This window comes from Neoarius graeffei, chromosome 11 (assembly GCF_027579695.1).
Source record: "Neoarius graeffei isolate fNeoGra1 chromosome 11, fNeoGra1.pri, whole genome shotgun sequence".
Lineage (NCBI taxonomy): Eukaryota > Metazoa > Chordata > Actinopteri > Siluriformes > Ariidae > Neoarius > Neoarius graeffei.
This window is the reverse complement of record NC_083579.1, coordinates 16,318,729-16,334,628: the sequence shown is the minus strand read 5'-3', so window position 1 is coordinate 16,334,628 and position 15,900 is coordinate 16,318,729. Positions and strand designations below refer to the sequence as shown.

Sequence of the window (15,900 nt, the reverse complement as noted above, 5' to 3'; positions counted from 1 at the left end):
TCTCCTTTTATTTTTATGGTACCACCCCCTAATTAGCATATGACCGCCCATATCGATCTCAATCAAGAAGATGAAGCTGAGAGAAGTCTGTTGGCGTGACCTTCAGTTTGTAAACCGTAAGTAAAATGATCGATATTTCCAAAAAAATTCAAACATTCAACTCTGTATTGGAAATTGTAATACATTTCTACTTTTGGACTGAACTTTAGTTCACTTACATGACCAGTCAAAGCCATTGGGTAACATTAACTGGTCAATTAGCGTTAACGTTCTCTCTCATCTCATTATCTCTAGCCGCTTTATCCTGTTCTACAGGGTCGCAGGCAAGCTGGAGCCTATCCCAGCTGACTACGGGCGAAAGGCGGGGTACACCCTGGACAAGTCGCCAGGTCATCACAGGGCTGACACAGACACATACAACCATTCACACTCACATTTACATCTACGGTCAATTTAGAGTCACCAGTTAACCTAACCTGCATGTCTTTGGACTGTGGGGGAAACCGGAGCACCCGGAGGAAACCCACGCGGACACGGGGAGAACATGCAAACTCTGCACAGAAAGGCCCTCGCCGGCCACGGGGCTCGAACCCAGACCTTCTTGCTGTGAGGCGACAGCGCTAACCACTATGCCGCCGTGCCACCCGTTAACGTTCTTTCTGATACTAAATTTAGATAAAACGTTGTTTGACGTACAGTACGTAGTCTGTGAGGCTACATTATCAGAACTGACCATAGTGTACTGGAGCAATAAGTGACTTGCTTATTACTGTGTGATTTAATAAATGTGTTAGCCACCATGCACTGAGGGGACTCCTGAAGGGTCTTTTTCACAACTTCAGGCCGTTAGCTGTTGCTAGTTCAGGTTAGTTTGGCAAGTTAGCTTACCCAGTGTTAGGGATGTGATAGAGCACACAAGGTTTGATAATATGTATATATTTTTTGGGGGAATATTTGTTTTATTTGTATACAAGCATCTGAATGTCATCATAAAAGCAGTGATGTTAAGATCTTGCAAAACAGCTCTGAGGGTGTGGCTGACTGAGTTCTCGTTTAAAGATGTTAATCAGAGCGAAGTTATTTGCATGTTTAATATTTAAAGTGACACAGGTCAATATATTTAAAAGAACAGTACCCTGTGGAGATAGAATAACCCCTAGGTACTTCAAACACACGCTCTATTGCCTGCTGCCTCATGCCTGTGAAGGAGAATGAGCTAGAAAAACACTGCACACTAATGTTTACGCTTGGGTACGGAAACAGCCAAAGTTTATTCTCATTATAATAATATAATGAGCGAGTTCGCAACAAACATAGCGAAATCAGCGGCTTCCAACACAGAAGCGAGCGCTCAAGAGCCAGCAATATTCACTTGGCTTGTCTGCCGTATTCTTCTTCCTCTCTTTTCTGGCACGATCTACCATGTTTGCTGTGGCTCCGCGGTTGTGACCTCTGACCTGCACATGACCTCACGTGACTTTTCTGAACTGGCTGCCAAGCAGTTTGTAAACAGACTAACACGTGGTTAGGATGCTCCGCATTAGGAAATAAAACGTATTGAAATGAGATGATGCAGAACAGTTATGGGGATGGGTATCAGCTCAAACAATTTAGAAAGGGGAGTGGATTAAATGATTCCTGAACCAGCACATCGACCTGTGTTACTTTAAAAGCGCAGGTGCAAAATCGTCCTGTTTAATCCTTTAGGGTTTTCGTACCATTCTAAACAGCAGGAGGGGAAAAGGAAAGGGGGGGAAAAAAGCGGTTTTGAAAATAATTTTATAAAAGCATCTCAGAGAATGGCGGCACAGTGGTGTAGTGGTTAGCACTCTCGCCTCACAGCAAGAAGGTTCTGGGTTGGAGCCCAGTGGCCAACGGGGGCCTGCCTATGTGGAATTTGGATGTTCTACCCATGTCTGCGCGAGTTTCCTCCGGGTGCTCTGGTTTCCCCCACAGTCCAAAGACATGCAGGTTTGGCTACTTGGTGGTTCTAAATTGACCGAAGGTGTGAATGTTTGTTTGTCTCTATGTGTCAGCCCTGCGATGATCTGGTGACTTGTCCAGGGTGTATCCTGCCTCTCGCCCATAGTTAGCTGGGATAGGCGGTTATGGATAATGGATGGATCTCAGGGAATGATACAAATTAAGTGTATGATGTGTCCCCTTTAAAGAACTGTTTCTGTGACATGTACCAGGAATGTTTGCCCTGTTGTAATTTTATACACTAATGCAGCATAACTTTAACAGTATAACTGTTTCAGGGATGAGAATGGGACATTTAAAAAAACCTCTGAAATGTCTGCCAAGGGCAGACATAATGCACGCAAAGCGTGCATGGGGGGTTTCAAAAGGGGGTGCGCCTTTATATATGAATAAATGTTTTCAAATTCAATGATGGTTTAAAACGTTTATAAACTTTAAGATAACAAATCCCTACAGATATATATATATATATATATATATATATATATATATATATATATATATATATATATATATCACACACACACACATACAGGGCCCGCTGACAGCTTTGGCTGTGCCCGGGACAAAATGCTCTGAATGGGCCCCCCGGGCCAACCCACACACACACACCTCTCTTATCCCAGTCTCTACTTACTCCAACCCTTAAATGACAGGTATTCAAAAAGGTATTCCTAAACTCGTGGATAGTCTACTATAATCACGCGATTGGGGTGCTCTTGAAGGAGCAGCAATGGACGGGGGATTTCGGGCAGGGCTGTGCGTGCGTACTGTCCAGTGTGAAAAGCAGAGAAGAACACACCACTCGAGAAACGGCGGGATATGATTGCAGGCTAATGTGAATATTCTTAGCTTCAATCAGATATATGAAACACAATGTTATTAAGCCGTTGTGGTTATGAAATGATTCAATGCCCTGTGCGTTTGATATGGTGTTCAGTGTGACTTGCTCTCCCCTCGTTTGTAACATGAATTGCGTGCCGCGCGTGCCTTGGTTGGGGTTACTTTACGGGGCTGGAAAAAGTTGGCTGTGTCTTACCTGGCTCAGCTGCCCCACTGCCTTTGCTAGTACCTGCTGCATCATCCGAATCTTTTTTAAAATATTTATGCAGTGAGCCCCTGAGTCTCTTGGTTTCTTCCTCTCTTTTTCTCCAGGGTCTCTGCACATTTCTGACCAGCAAAAATAATACTTTTTAAGACCATTTTAAGACCACTGAGTATAAAAAATAAGACCACTACCGCGGAACAAATACGTACAGTAAAAAAAAAAGCACACTCTAGGTTAAGTTCAAAGCATTTTTTTTAAATAAATAAGTGCATCTTCTGCAGAACCCACAGTATTTCTGCCTTCAGCGTAGCGGTTGGGGCGAATGCCGCGAAAGCACTTGTGCTGGGACCCGGAGACCAGGGCTCGAAATTAACTTTTTTCTTTGTGTCCCCCAGTGGTCCCGAATTCTGTGTTGCATTGTCCCGAATGGAAGCAATAGTGTCCCCATTTTTTTCCTCTCTGAAATAACCAGTGGTTAATATTATCATATGAAGTTACTATTATATTTGTAACTATGCGATTTTGAACCCTTTATATCCTTTTTACAATAAGTCACAAGACACAAGCGACACATGTCCTATACATCATCTACTTCAAAATTACAGTTATTGCATTTTCAGTTTATTAAACTTTGGCAATCTCACTGTATGAATAGATACCCATTTATTTAAAGGGGCCAACTAGCTCATTCAGAAAATGTTTCAACTCCCTACATCTGCAGTACACTTTAGTTGAAAATAAGATCCCTTTTATGTTCATTTCATCTACTTATACCTTGAATATCTGTTGGCACTTATAAGGCCAACTTATAATTTTCACCATTACCGTTATCCATTTTATGAACTTTCCGTTATCCATTTTATGAACTTTCCGTTATCCATTTTATCCATTTTTTCCGTTATCCAGCCACATCATTCCTGTTGTATTTTATAACGTGTCTAACAGTGTTCATTAAGTTCATTCAGTTGCTAGCGTTGCCTGCAGACCAGGCGATGACACTTTGGATCCTGAAGGTCCCGGAGACGTTATGTCTGGGCTTTCAGTTTCTTCCCTGCGGTCGGTCCGCTTCAACCACTTCAGCATTTTTGTTCTGGCGAGAGTCGGCGCAGCGTGTGCGGTAGCAATTCCATTCCAAGTCCATATAATGCGGACTCCGGCCGAAGATTCTAGAACAGAATGCGCTGCTCTGTAGCCTACGGATGCAGGTGCATCGAAAGTGTAGCTACTATGTATTTTTCGCTGTTAACGTTTTAAAATTAAAATTGACAAATTAGGTGAATGTCTACGTATGTGTTACGGCTTTGTAAATAATATTAATGTAGAACTTTTTTTCTAGATCTATTTTTTTCCATTGTCCCGGGATTGTCCCAGATATAATAATTTTGTGTCCCGATGACATTTTTTATGGTCCCCGGGACGTCGGGACACCGTTAGTTTCGAGCGCTGCCGGAGACGCTAAAGCTGGCGTTGCACTTTTTGTGACCGTAGAGGCGAACATTGGCATGGGGACTGTTGTTGCCCGACTAGCAGCATAGCGCATATGCTTTTCCCCTTTCGAGTGAGCGTCAAGGGCTTTACAGCCCATTGTTGTTAACTTGATGTCTTTCCGACATACCTTACATCTCGCTTCATATTCTGAAGTTGCTGTTGTTAGCCAACTTTTGTATTTTGGCTCCTCAAGCCACTTGTTACTAAACTTACACTTCCCCATCTCCGCTCATGTTCAAGTTCAACCACTTCTTCCTCGTCTGCTCTACTCTCAATGGTTCTACTACATGGGTAAAAGAACACACTGCCCCCTGTGGCGTGGTTCCTGCGCTATTAGAACTAGTGCTAGACACACAACGGCTCTTGTGCTACTTGTTCAGCATCTTGATAACAAACGACGCTGGTTGAATAAATAATGTTAGCGTGGAAAAAAAATCCAGACATATGTTTTTTTTTTCATTTACCGTAGGCTACCCAGATTAAATTTAATACCTCCCATGTGAAATTTAATACCATAGCTCAAAAAATAGCGAAATATAATGCTTTTTAAGACCTTAAAAAACACATATTAAAAATAAGACTTTTTAAGACTTTTTAAGGATCCGCGGAGACCCTGTTCTCTTTTCTTTTCTGTGCTCCTGACTTGTGCATGTTGGCAAATGGCACACACGCTGATTGTCGAAGCGCTATGATCGAACGATGTTGCTTTTTTTTCCCCTTAATCAAAGAGTCAGACCAAACCATTTTTGCATTAGGGGTGGTAGGGGGTTCTTGACGCCTTTTTCAAAGACAATAAAGGCAAAAGATCTAGAAATCATTTATTGAATGCAAATATAGCACATTTTTCCCCCAAATCAACACATTTTGAAATGAAATAAAATAATTTAATTGCAACTTCATGAGAGCCCAGTTCTGGGCCCTCCCCATTCCTGGGCCCGGGACAACATACCTGTTTGTCCCCCCCTGTCGGCGGGCCTGTATATATATATATATATATATATATATATATATATATATATATATCGTGAGCGATAATGGAGGTAACCGTAACGATATATTAGATTCCTCCTGACTCTGACAATTCAAGTAAAACGTACCTTTGTGTTTTTTTGTTTTGATGTGCTCCTGGATGTTTCTAGCTCCTCTGTTTCCATAATTAATCATATCTGAGCACAGAATACACAGAACCTTTCCCGGCACGTCCACTTTTCGGATATGTTCCGTCAGGCACGTCGTCACAGTTTGTGTCCCTATCTGCACGGTAACGCTACTATCGAGCCATGCCCATCGGAAACAGTTCTTTATCCCGTTCGATTTATCAATTTCCCTGGCACGATCCTCATTTTTGCGGTCCAAAACTTTCGCCATATTGGCGAAGTAACTTTGAAAACTAACCAAAATAACTAGAACTTAAGAAGTGATCAAAACCGTGTACATATAGCTTGTTTCTCCGTGAATTGTAGAAGTGAGATGAAACTAGCGCCAAAACGTTGCCGGAAATCGTCGTGAGTTGTCGTTAGCATAAATATTGAAGAAAGCAATGACGATTTCCGTTATCACAGCTGCAACTAATTTTGCAATGAGCGTTGCCGAAAGATGCTGGCGGGCGGGTGGTTGGTCGTGCCTGCTTGTGCCACCACAAGCCTCGCCTCGCACCGACCCCTACCCCCAAAATTTTCTCAACGGATTTACACGTTTCACAAAAATTACATTTTCAGCGGGAAAAACTCGGAATTCCGCAGATCCGCGGAAAATTCTCATCTCTGCTGTTTCTGATGACACTCTGGTGTGTGGTGACTAACACCAGTAATTAGAATCCAGTGAGGAGTGATTAATAAAGATTCGTGTGTGTGTTTTTTTTTATTTTTTAAATGGACTCACCCGCTCTTCTCGTCCTTCAGCCAGTATGACCACGATGTGTCCCCGTCTGTGGCGCCCAGTTCGACCCATTCGCTGTACCAGACGGATGGGACTTTTCTGAGCATCGAAGCAGACAATTAGATCTACCTCTCCAATGTCGAGACCCTCTTCACCCACACAAGTAGAGACCAAGGTGTTAAAACCACCCTCTCGGAACCTCCGCACCACCTAATTTTGATGAAAATATAAACGATATAAATTATACCATGGTCAGTTTTAGGACAGCAATCAAAACTGAATGAGGAAATAATGATTAAATAAACTAAACTACTGGAGATACATTCCTATGTCCTGACACTTTAGTCTCACACATGATGAGGGAATCTGGAGTGAGTTAATCATACATGGATTCTGGGTATTTCAACAGCCATGAAGTTCATTAATTCAAATGAAACAAGAGAGGAAAATGTCCTCTCAATTCCTATATACAGTGACTTGCAAAAGTATTCATACCCCTTGAACTTTTTCACATTTTTCCACCTTACAACCACGAACTTAAAAGTTTTTTTATTTAGATTTTATGTGATAGACCAACACAGAGTCGCACATAATTGTGAAGTGAAATGAAAATGATAAATGGTCTTCAAAATTTTAAACAAATAAAAATCTGAAAAATGTGATGTGCATTAGTAGTCAGCCCCCCTGCGTCAATACTTTGTAGAGCCACCTTTTGCTGCAATTACAGCTGCAAGTCTTTTGTGGTACGTCTCTACCAGCTTTGCGCATCTAGACACTGAAATTTTTGCCCATTCTTCTTTGCAAAATAGCTCAAGCTCAGCCAGGTTGGATGGATATTGGATGGATACAGCAATTTTCAAGTCTTGCCACAGATGCTCAATGGGATTTAGGTCTGGACTTTGACTGGGCCATTCTAACACATGAATATTCTTTGATCTACAACCCCGATTCCAAAAAAGTTGGGACAAAGTACAAATTGTAAATAAAAACAGAATGCAATGATGTGGAAGTTTCAAAATTCCATATTTTATTCAGAATAGAACATAGATGACATATCAAATGTTTAAACTGAGAAAATGCATCATTTAAAGAGAAAAATTAGGTGATTTTAAATTTCATGACAACAACACATCTCAAAAAAGTTGGGACAAGGCCGTGTTTACCACTGTGAGACATCCCCTTTTCTCTTTACAACAGTCTGTAAACGTCTGGGGACTGAGGAGACAAGTTGCTCAAGTTTAGGGATAGGAATGTTAACCCATTCTTGTCTAATGTAGGATTCTAGTTGCTCAACTGTCTTAGGTCTTTTTTGTCGTATCTTCCGTTTTATGATGTGCCAAATGTTTTCTATGGGTGAAAGATTTGGACTGCAGGCTGGCCAGTTCAGTACCCGGACCCTTCTTCTACGCAGCCATGATGCTGTAATTGATGCAGTATGTGGTTTGGCATTGTCGTGTTGGAAAATGCAAGGTCTTCCCTGAAAGAGACGTCATCTGGATGGGAGCATATGTTGCTCTAGAACCTGGATATACCTTTCAGCATTGATGGTGTCTTTCCAGATGTGTAAGCTGCCCATGCCACACGCACTAATGCAACCCCATACCATCAGAGATGCAGGCTTCTGAACTGAGTGCTGATAACAACTTGGGTCGTCCTTCTTCTCTTTTGTCCGAATGACACGGCGTCCCTGATTTCCATAAAGAACTTCAAATTTTGATTCACCTGACCACAGAACAGTTTTCCACTTTGCCACAGTCCATTTTAAATGAGCCTTGGCCCAGAGAAGACATCTACACTTCTGGATCGTGTTTAGATACGGCTTCTTCTTTGAACTATAGAGTTTTAGCTGGCAACAGCGGATGGCACGGTGAATTGTGTTCACAGATAATGTTCTCTGGAAATATTCCTGAGCCCATTTTGTGATTTCCAATACAGAAGCATGCCTGTATGTGATGCAGTGCCGTCTAAGGGCCCGAAGATCATGGGCACCCAGTACGGTTTTCCGGCCTTGACCCTTACGCACAGAGATTCTTCCAGATTCTCTGAATCTCTTGATGATATTATGCACTGTAGATGATATGTTCAAACTCTTTGCAGTTTTACACTGTCAAACTCATTTCTGATATTGCTCCACTATTTGTCGGCGCAGAATTAGGGGGATTGGTGATCCTCTTCCCATCTTTACTTCTGAGAGCCACTGCCACTCCAAGATGCCCTTTTTATACCCAGTCATGTTAATGACCTATTGCCAATTGACCTAATGAGTTGCAATTTGGTCCTCCAGCTGTTCCTTTTTTGTACCTTTAACTTTTCCAGCCTCTTATTGCCCCTGTCCCAACTTTTTTGAGATGTGTTGCTGTCATGAAATTTCAAATGAGCCAATATTTGGCATTAAATTTCAAAATGTCTCACTTTTGACATTTGATATGTTGTCTATGTTCTATTGTGAATACAATATCAGTTTTTGAGATTTGTAAATTATAGCATTCCATTTTTATTTACAATTTGTACTTTGTCCCAACATTTTTGGAATCGGAGTTGTAAACCAGGGCTTTTCAAAGTGTGGGGCGCGCCTCCCCAAGGGGGCGCCAGAGTTCTTCAGTGAGGAAAAATAAACCAGAATAAGTTACTATTGCGGACATTTGGCGAACTTCAGCTAGCCTTTGCCAGAGACAAAATGGATCGATTTTTAGTACCTAAAGCTACAGTGAGTGAGGAGACAGAGTCTGGGCCAAGTAAAAAAAAGAAGGAAGTATGAACACGATTATTTAAAGTTTGGATTTTCATGGACTGGATCTGAAGATGCTCCACTGCCAGTGTGTTGTCTGCCAAGCGCTGCTAGCTAACGATGCTCTGAGATGTTTAAAATGTGTAAAACAAGATGTTTTAAAAAAAAGCACAGATGTTTAAAATGTGTAAAAAATAGATGTTTTTAAAAAAGCACAGATGTTTAAAATGTGTAAAACAAGATGTTTAAAAAAAGCACAGATGTTTAAAATGTGTAAAACAAGATGTTTAAAAAAAGCACAGATGTTTAAAATGTGTAAAAAATAGATGTTTTTAAAAAAGCACAGATGTTTAAAATGTGTAAAACAAGATGTTTAAAAAAAGCACAGATGTTTAAAATGTGTAAAACAAGATGTTTAAAAAAAGCACAGATGTTTAAAATGTGTAAAAAATAGATGTTTTTAAAAAAGCACAGATGTTTAAAATGTGTAAAAAAAAAAAAAAGAGGTTTTAAAAAAGCACAGATGTTTAAAATGTGTAAAAAATATATTTTAAAAAGCACAGATGTTTAAAATGTGTAAAAAAGAGGTTTTAAAAAAGCACAGATGTTTTAAATGTGTAAAAAAAGAGGTTTTAAAAAGCACAGATGTTTAAAATGTGTAAAAGAGGTTTTAAAAAAGCTCATATGTTTAAAATGTGTAAAAGAAAAAAATAAAAATGTGTACACTTTTTTTTTTTTTTAAATACGAATGGAACATTTAAGTATAGCAACAACAAAAATTGTAAGGGGGGGGGGGGGGGGGGGGGGGGGGGGTGCTGTTGCTTATTTGCTCTCTGAGGGGGGGCTGACTCTCCCACACTTTGAAAACCCCTGATCTAAACCATTCCATTGTAGCTCTGGCTGTATGTTTAGGGTCATTGTCTTGCTGGAAGGTGAATCTCCTTCCCAGTCTCAAGTCTTTTGCAGCCTCCAACAGGTTTTCTTCCAGGATTGCCCTGTATTTCGCTCCATCCATCTTCCCATCAACTCTGACCAGCTTCCCTGTCCCTGCTGAAGAAAAGCATCCCCATAGCATGATGCTGCCACCACCATGTTTCACAGTGGGGATGGTGTGTGCAGGGTGATGAGTAGTGTTAGTTTTCCGCCACACATAGCGCTTTGCATTTAGGCCAAAAAGTTCAACTTTGGTCTCATCTGACCAAAGCACCTTCTTCCACATGTTTGGTGTGTCCCCGACATGGATTCTTATGCCTGTCTTTCAACAATGGCTTTCTTTTTGCCACTCTTCCAAAAAGGCCAGATTTGTGGAGTGTACGACTTACAGTTGTCCTGTGCACAGATTCTCCCACCTGAGCTGTGGATTTCTGCAGCTCCTCCAGAGTGATCATGGGCCTCTTGGCTGCTTCTCTGACCAGTGCTCTCCTTGCTCGCTCTGTCAGTTTAGGTGGACGGCCATGTCTTGGTAGGTTTGCAGTTGTGCCATACTTTTTCCATTTTTGAATGATGGATTGAACAGTGCTTCTTAAGATGTTCAGAGCTTGGGATATTTTTTTATAACCTAACCCTGCTTTAAACTTCTCCAGAACTTTATCCCTGACCTGTCTGGTGAGTTCTTTGGTCTTCATGATGCTGTTTGTTCTTCAGTGTTCTCTAACAAACCACTGAGGCCTTCACAGAAAAAAGTGCATTTATGCTGAGAGTAAATTACACACAGTAGGACTCTATTAACTAATTAGATGGCTTCTGAAGGCAATTGATTGCACTGGATTGTATTTAGAGGTATCAGAGTACAGGGGGCTGAATACTAATGCACACCACATTTTTATTTGTTTAAAATTTTGAAGACCATTTATCATTTTCGTTTCACTTCACAATTATGTGCTACTCTGTGTTGGTCTATCGCATAAAATCTCAAAAAAAAAACTTTTAAGTTTGTGGTTGTAAGGTGGGAAAATGTGAAAAAGTTCAAGGGGTATGAATACTTTTGCAAGGCACTGTATAAGCACATATACATGTAAACATAATGGACATCATGCTGAGGTGATGTGGGAGGAGATTTATCAAATGATGAAAATATCAGGGGTTAAGATAGCAAAATTCATTTCATGAACATTAAACTGTGTGTCACACTGGTTTTAAAAAAGCTTTAAGGTTTATTTATAATTTGTGACAGTATTCGTAAGGAATTTTCCTTCTGAAAGCCATAAGAAAGTAGACAGACAGTCTCGTCATGTACGCTCAACATGAAGGTAATGTGCACAGACTCATGGTTACGGTGTTACCTCAAGCTGCTCCTTCTGAGTGAACCCTCGCACCCCTTTCCCAGCTGATGCTTGCCCCATGAAGGTCATGACCCTGACAAGGGGCTGGTGGCGGTTAAGCATCTCAGCGATCTCCTGAACACTCTCACGAAACGATGAGAAGATCATCACTCTTGTACTCTCTGCTTCCGAGCCTGGACCAATGAAATTAGAAGAATTTAATTTCAGCTCAAACGAATATGTAAAGAATAATGCATTGTTATAGGAAAATAATCAACAACGGGGCAGTGTTATCACCCCAACGCTGATAATTTTCCACTAAGAGCATGTCATGTAGTGTTTTATTCCTCTTGCACCACAGCAATTTACCAACACTAACAATTTATTTATTAAACAACACAGCATCCGTGAGACAGATCATTTCCTGTTATTCATTAATTATACTGTAATTGCTATAAACAGACTGTCCCTCATCAGCTTTTCTTTCCTTTCTTGAAGTGAATAAAGAAAAAAAAAGCAGTGTGTCATGTAACTGAGAAACAACAAATCCTTCAGAAACCTGTAATTACTGTTATAAAACATTAATGAACACCTTCTGGACAAATCAGGACCGAGAACTCAATCGTACTGAGGCAGAACATACGTTATTATTCTATCCACATTTACTGGATATGAGCAATCGCGCAATCTGATTGGCTATCAAGTCAGATATATATCACTTTGTCATCAAGCATTTAAAAGAAACAGAAATAGCTACAAGAATATAGTTGTTCCCCCCCCCCCCAATATCTCCTGTTCCACACTCCAGCCCAGTCAGTGGCAGTAATTCACTTTTAAGTTGGTTTTTCAACCATCAAAAAAAAAAAAAAAACCCTAAAGAAGAAGAAAAAGTGTTGCTGAAATCAACCGAAGACAAAATAAAAACTCTATTCGAAAACAACCCCCCCCCCCTCAAAAAAAAGCCACAAAATATGGAATAAAAGTATTTGATGGTAAGAATGTGTCTCCTTTTATTTTTCAAGAATTATTATTATAGCATTTTCATAAACTGCTACTGTCATTTCACCAGTTTGTTTACGTTCTAAGCAGAAATTATTTTGTCAGACCTTTTATAGAAAGTTTTTATTTATCGAATTTACAAAAAATCAAAAATAAAAAATGCTCTGTTTCTCAAAATCCAGTGAATGTGAATATAATAAAACAGTTACTCCACTCAAGCTCCTTGTACATGACTAAAAGCCGACTCGGTGCTACGAGCTTCGGTGGCTATCAGCTCATGTACGACTTGATTTCGTGGAATAACTGTTTAATGTCTCAGTCACATGTACAGTTGTGGTCAGAAGTTTACATACAGTTACATGAATGTCATGGCAATATTTGGCCTTTCAGTAATTTCTTTGAACTGGTCTTTTTCTGTGGCAGAATGATTGTACAGCATACATCTTTAATTAAAAAAAAAAAACACTAGGATTTGGTGCACAAGTTTTAATTTTCTTTGGGTTTTCTGAAAGCAACACAGGGTCAAAATTATACATACGTACATGGTCAAAAATGTACATACGCTCGCTTTGATTATTAACTCAGAGGTGCTGAAACTTCCAAAATGTCTGTTAACTTCCTGTTAGTGATCATGATTGACTACAGCTGGTAGCGTCTCTGTGCCTTCATAAAAAGGGTTTGTTTACAGCACTCATTGGATTGACCAACACACAGTAAAATGGGAAAGTCCAAGGAGCTCAGTGCAGATCTGAAAAAGATGATCACAGATGTACACAACTCCGGAATGTCTCTTGGAGCCATTTCTAAAACAACTGCAAATTCCAAGATCAGTTCAAACAATTGTATCCAAGTTATTAGATGAGATTAGATTCACTTTATTAATCCCACATCGGGGAAATTCACGTGTTACAGTAGCAAGAAAATGTCAAACAGATAACAAATAAAACTGAAATAAAAATTAGACAAACGAAGGATTAAATACAGAGGGCTATTTGCATTATCTACCGTGAAAAAGTATAGAAAAATTGCCTTATTGAGAGGCTCGGAAAAATTGCACATTACAGGTAGACTCTGTATATACAGTATACACACACACATATACATAAATAATATATATAAGTATGCATAAAAATAGTTTAGGGCCTATATTATTGCACATAATAATTGCATCGATGAGAGATGGCAGAGGTAGTAGTGGTGAAGTAGTGCAAATTAAACGACAAACAGGTTATTGGTCCTACGTTACAAGTTGTGGATGTTATACAGTCTGACAGCAGTAGGTATGAATGACCTGCGGTACCTCTCCTTCTTACACCGTGGGTGTAGCAGTCTACTACTAAAAGAGCTGCTTAAAGCCCCCACAGCCTCATGTAGGGGGTGAGAGGGGTTATCCATGATTGAGGTCAGCTTGGCTAACATCCTCCTCTCACCCACCGCCTCAATGGAGTCCAGAGGACAGTCCAAGACTGAGCCAGCCCTTCTGACCAGTTTATTAAGTTTCTTCCTGTCCCTCTCTGAACTTCCACAGCCCCAGCAGACCACAGCGTAGAAAATCGCTGATGCTACCACAGAGTCATAAAAAGTCCTAAGCAGTGTCCTGCACACACCAAAAGACCTCAGTCTTCTCAAGAGGTGGAGACAACTTTGGCCCTTCTTGTACAGGACATCTGTGTTGTTAGTCCAGTCCAGTTTGTTGTTGAGGTGAACACCCAAGTATTTGTACTCCTCCACGATCTTGATGTCCAAACCCTGGATGTTCACTGGTGCAATTTGGGAAACTGCATATTGTGACATGTAGTCACTTTGCCAAGCCACTTTGCTTCAAGAAAACCAAAACTGTCACCCTTAGCTGAAAGGAAATTGGTTTGGATGGTCAGGAACAACCTGAGAACCACCATGGCACAGCCCTGCCATGAACTGGAAGCTGATGGATCACTGACTACAGTTCAGATCACCATGAACTAAGAGGCTGCTATCCAAGAAAAAAACTGACACCTTCAAGCTTTAGTAAAGTTTGAAGCCGAGCACACAGACAAAGAAAAGGCCTTCTGGAGGAAAGCTGTATGGTCAGATGAGACAAAGATTGAGTTGTTTGGCCACAATGACCACCATGTACAGAAGAACACTGTACCAGCTGATGGTGGTGGTAGGATCATCATGCTCTGGGGCTGTTTTGCTGCCAGTGGAACTGGTTCATTGCACAGTGTGGATGGAATAATGAAGAAGGAGGACTACCTCAGAATTCATCATCAGAAACTTGAACACGACTTGGGACTTGCAACAGGACAATGAACCCAAACACGCATCAGAGCTGGTTGTGGAGGATAAAGCAGGCTAACATTAAGCTTAAAACAAGTCCTGACTTCAACCCTATTGAAAATATATGGACCGTGCTTATACAGTTAGGTCCATAAATATTTGGACAGAGGCAACATTTTTCTAATTTTGGTTCTGTACATTACCACAATGAATTGTGAACAAAACAATTCAGATGCAGTTGAAGTTCAGACTTTCAGCTTTAATTCAGTGGGTTGAACAAAATGTTTGCATAAAAATGTGAGGAACTAAAGCATTTTTTAAACACAATCCCTTCATTTCAGGGGCTCAAAAGTAATTGGACAAATTAAATAATTGTAAATAAAATGTTCATTTCTTATACTTGGTTGAAAACCCTTTGTTGGCAATGACTGCCTGAAGTCTTGAACTCATGGACATCACCAGATGCTGTGTTTCCTCCTTTTTAATGCTCTGCCAGGCCTTTACTGCAGCGGTTTTCAGTTGCTGTTTGTTTGTGGGCCTTTCTGTCTGAAGTTTAGTCTTTAACAAGTGAAATGCATGCTCAATTGGGTTGTGATCAGGTGACTGACTTGGCCATTCAAGAATATTCCACTTCTTTGCTTGGGTCATTGTCCATCTGTATTATGAAACACCGACCAATCAGTTTGGCTGGATTTGAGCACACAGTATGTCTCTGAATACCTCAGAATTCATCCGGCTGCTTCTGTCCTGTGTCACATCATCAATAAGCACTAGTGACCCAGTGCCACTGGCAGCCATGCATGCCCAAGCCATCACACTGCCTCCACTGTGTTTTACAGATGTGGTATGCTTTGGATCATGAGCTATACCACGCCTTTGCCATACTTTTTTCTTTCCATCATTCTGGTAGAAGTTGATCTTGGTTTCATCTGTCCAAAGAATGTTCTTCCAGAACTGTGCTGGCTTTTTTAGAAGTTTTTTAGCAAAGTCCAATCTAGCCTTTTTATTCTTGAGGCTTATGAGTGGCTTGCACCATGCAGTGAACCCTCTGTATTTACTTTCATGCAGTCTTCTCTTTATGGTAGATTTGGATATTGATACGCCTCCCTCCTGGAGAGTGTTGTTCACTTGGTTGGCTGTTGTGAAGGGGTTTCTCTTCACCATGGAAATTATTCTGCGATCATCCACCACTGTTGTCTTCTGTGAGTGTCCAGGTCTTTTTGCATTGATGAGTTCACCAGTGCTTTCTTTCTTTC

At 40.6% G+C, this 15,900-nt stretch overlaps 1 protein-coding gene across 3 annotated transcripts in view; it reads right to left on the bottom strand.

The window, feature by feature from the left end:
* Positions 1 to 15,900, bottom strand: part of fancm (FA complementation group M) — a 94,199-nt gene that overhangs the window by 28,459 nt on the left and 49,840 nt on the right. For all 3 annotated transcript variants that reach the window (XM_060933512.1, XM_060933511.1, XM_060933513.1), the window contains 2 exons: positions 11,408 to 11,580; positions 6,401 to 6,607 (listed from right to left, as the gene is read on the bottom strand). In XM_060933512.1, the coding sequence (XP_060789495.1) occupies positions 6,401 to 6,607; positions 11,408 to 11,580 (380 nt within the window). The remainder of the gene's footprint in view (positions 1 to 6,400; positions 6,608 to 11,407; positions 11,581 to 15,900) is intronic.